The sequence below is a fragment of the Orycteropus afer genome, unplaced genomic scaffold, assembly GCF_000298275.1.
Source record: "Orycteropus afer afer isolate SDZICR_OR568_19922 unplaced genomic scaffold, OryAfe1.0 scaffold00099, whole genome shotgun sequence".
NCBI lineage: Eukaryota > Metazoa > Chordata > Mammalia > Tubulidentata > Orycteropodidae > Orycteropus > Orycteropus afer.
In genome coordinates this window covers 849,087-850,315 of record NW_006921686.1, presented here as the reverse complement: position 1 = coordinate 850,315, position 1,229 = coordinate 849,087, and the positions used below count along the sequence as shown (strand labels likewise).

General features: G+C 53.0%; 1 protein-coding gene across 1 annotated transcript in view; it reads right to left on the bottom strand.

Annotated features, from left to right (window-relative positions):
* PRR12 (proline rich 12) overlaps positions 1–1,229 on the bottom strand; it is a 42,456-nt gene that overhangs the window by 10,774 nt on the left and 30,453 nt on the right. The window contains exon 8 of the mRNA XM_042781229.1: positions 1,029–1,206. Coding sequence (XP_042637163.1) covers positions 1,029–1,206 — 178 coding nt within the window. The remainder of the gene's footprint in view (positions 1–1,028; positions 1,207–1,229) is intronic.

The following is a 1,229-nucleotide window of genomic DNA, read 5'->3' as shown; positions in this document are numbered from 1 at the left end:
AGCGCCCCTAGAGGACAGAGTGGAACTGCACCACAGGGTCTCCAAGGCTGTCAATCTTCACAGAAGCAAAGCCCAAACCACACCCACTGCCGTGGAGTTGATTCTGACCCACAGCGCCCCTAGAGGACAGAGGAGAGCAGCCCCATAGGGTCTCCAAGGCTGTTTTCTTTCCAGAAGCTGTCTGTCTCATCTTTCTCCCATGGAGCAGCTGATAGGTTTGAAGTGTTCAATCTTTCAGTTGGCAGAGAAATGCTTAACCATTCCACTATGGCTCCCTGAGCTAGTCCTAGGACTGTAAAAAAATCTCAAATATCTTTTTACACAAATAACGCACACTACATTTTTTTTTTGGCAAACCACGCAACCCCCTCACACATTAGTTTGCTACGTGCACATGTGCGTTATTTACGTGAGTGTGTTATATGGGAGAAAATACAGTAAGTTAATATGTGTAAAGAACTTGGGAGAGAGCCTAACACATACTTAAAAAACAAAACAAAACTACACTCATTGCTATCAAGTCAGATCCGACTCACAGTGACCCCTCCTAGGGTTTCTGAGGCAGTATCACTACAGAAGTAGATTGCCCAACCTTCCTTCTGAGGAGCGGCTAGTGGGTTTGAACCGCCAGCCTTCTGGTGAGCAGTCAAATGCCTTAGGCACTGCACCACCAGAGCTCCAAGGTACCACACAACAGTTACCTATACTTATTATTGTTACTGGCGTTCCTGGGTGGTACAAACGGTTAATCATGCTTGGCAGCTAAGCAAAACGTTGGGTCTGACCATCTACTCCCAGAACCTCAGCCATTGCAAACTCTATGGAGTGCAATTCCGCTTTGACCCCCACGGGGTCGTCGTGGCCAGCACGGGAGCTCGTTATGATCGCCAATGTAATTCTCATTAATATCACCGTCTTGATGTTTCTCAATTTTCTTGAGCCCTCCCCCGGGGTTCCTTCAAAGGCCCCAGTCGCGTCCCCAAGCCTCCCTCCCCAGCCCCGTGGCTGCTGGAGACACAAGGGCTCACCGTCCTCGCTGGGCCCTCCGGGGGACGACTCCGAGTCCGAGGAGCTGCCGGGGGGACCCCCGCCCGCCGACGCATTGCCCGCGGCTTCCTTCAGCCACTTCTTCCTCTTCTTCGGGGGCGGCTCCGCCTTCACCTTGCTGGGCCGGGCCTTGGGCAGCCGGGCGGCGGTGGTGGTGGGCTGTGCCGCGAGACTGCCGCGTT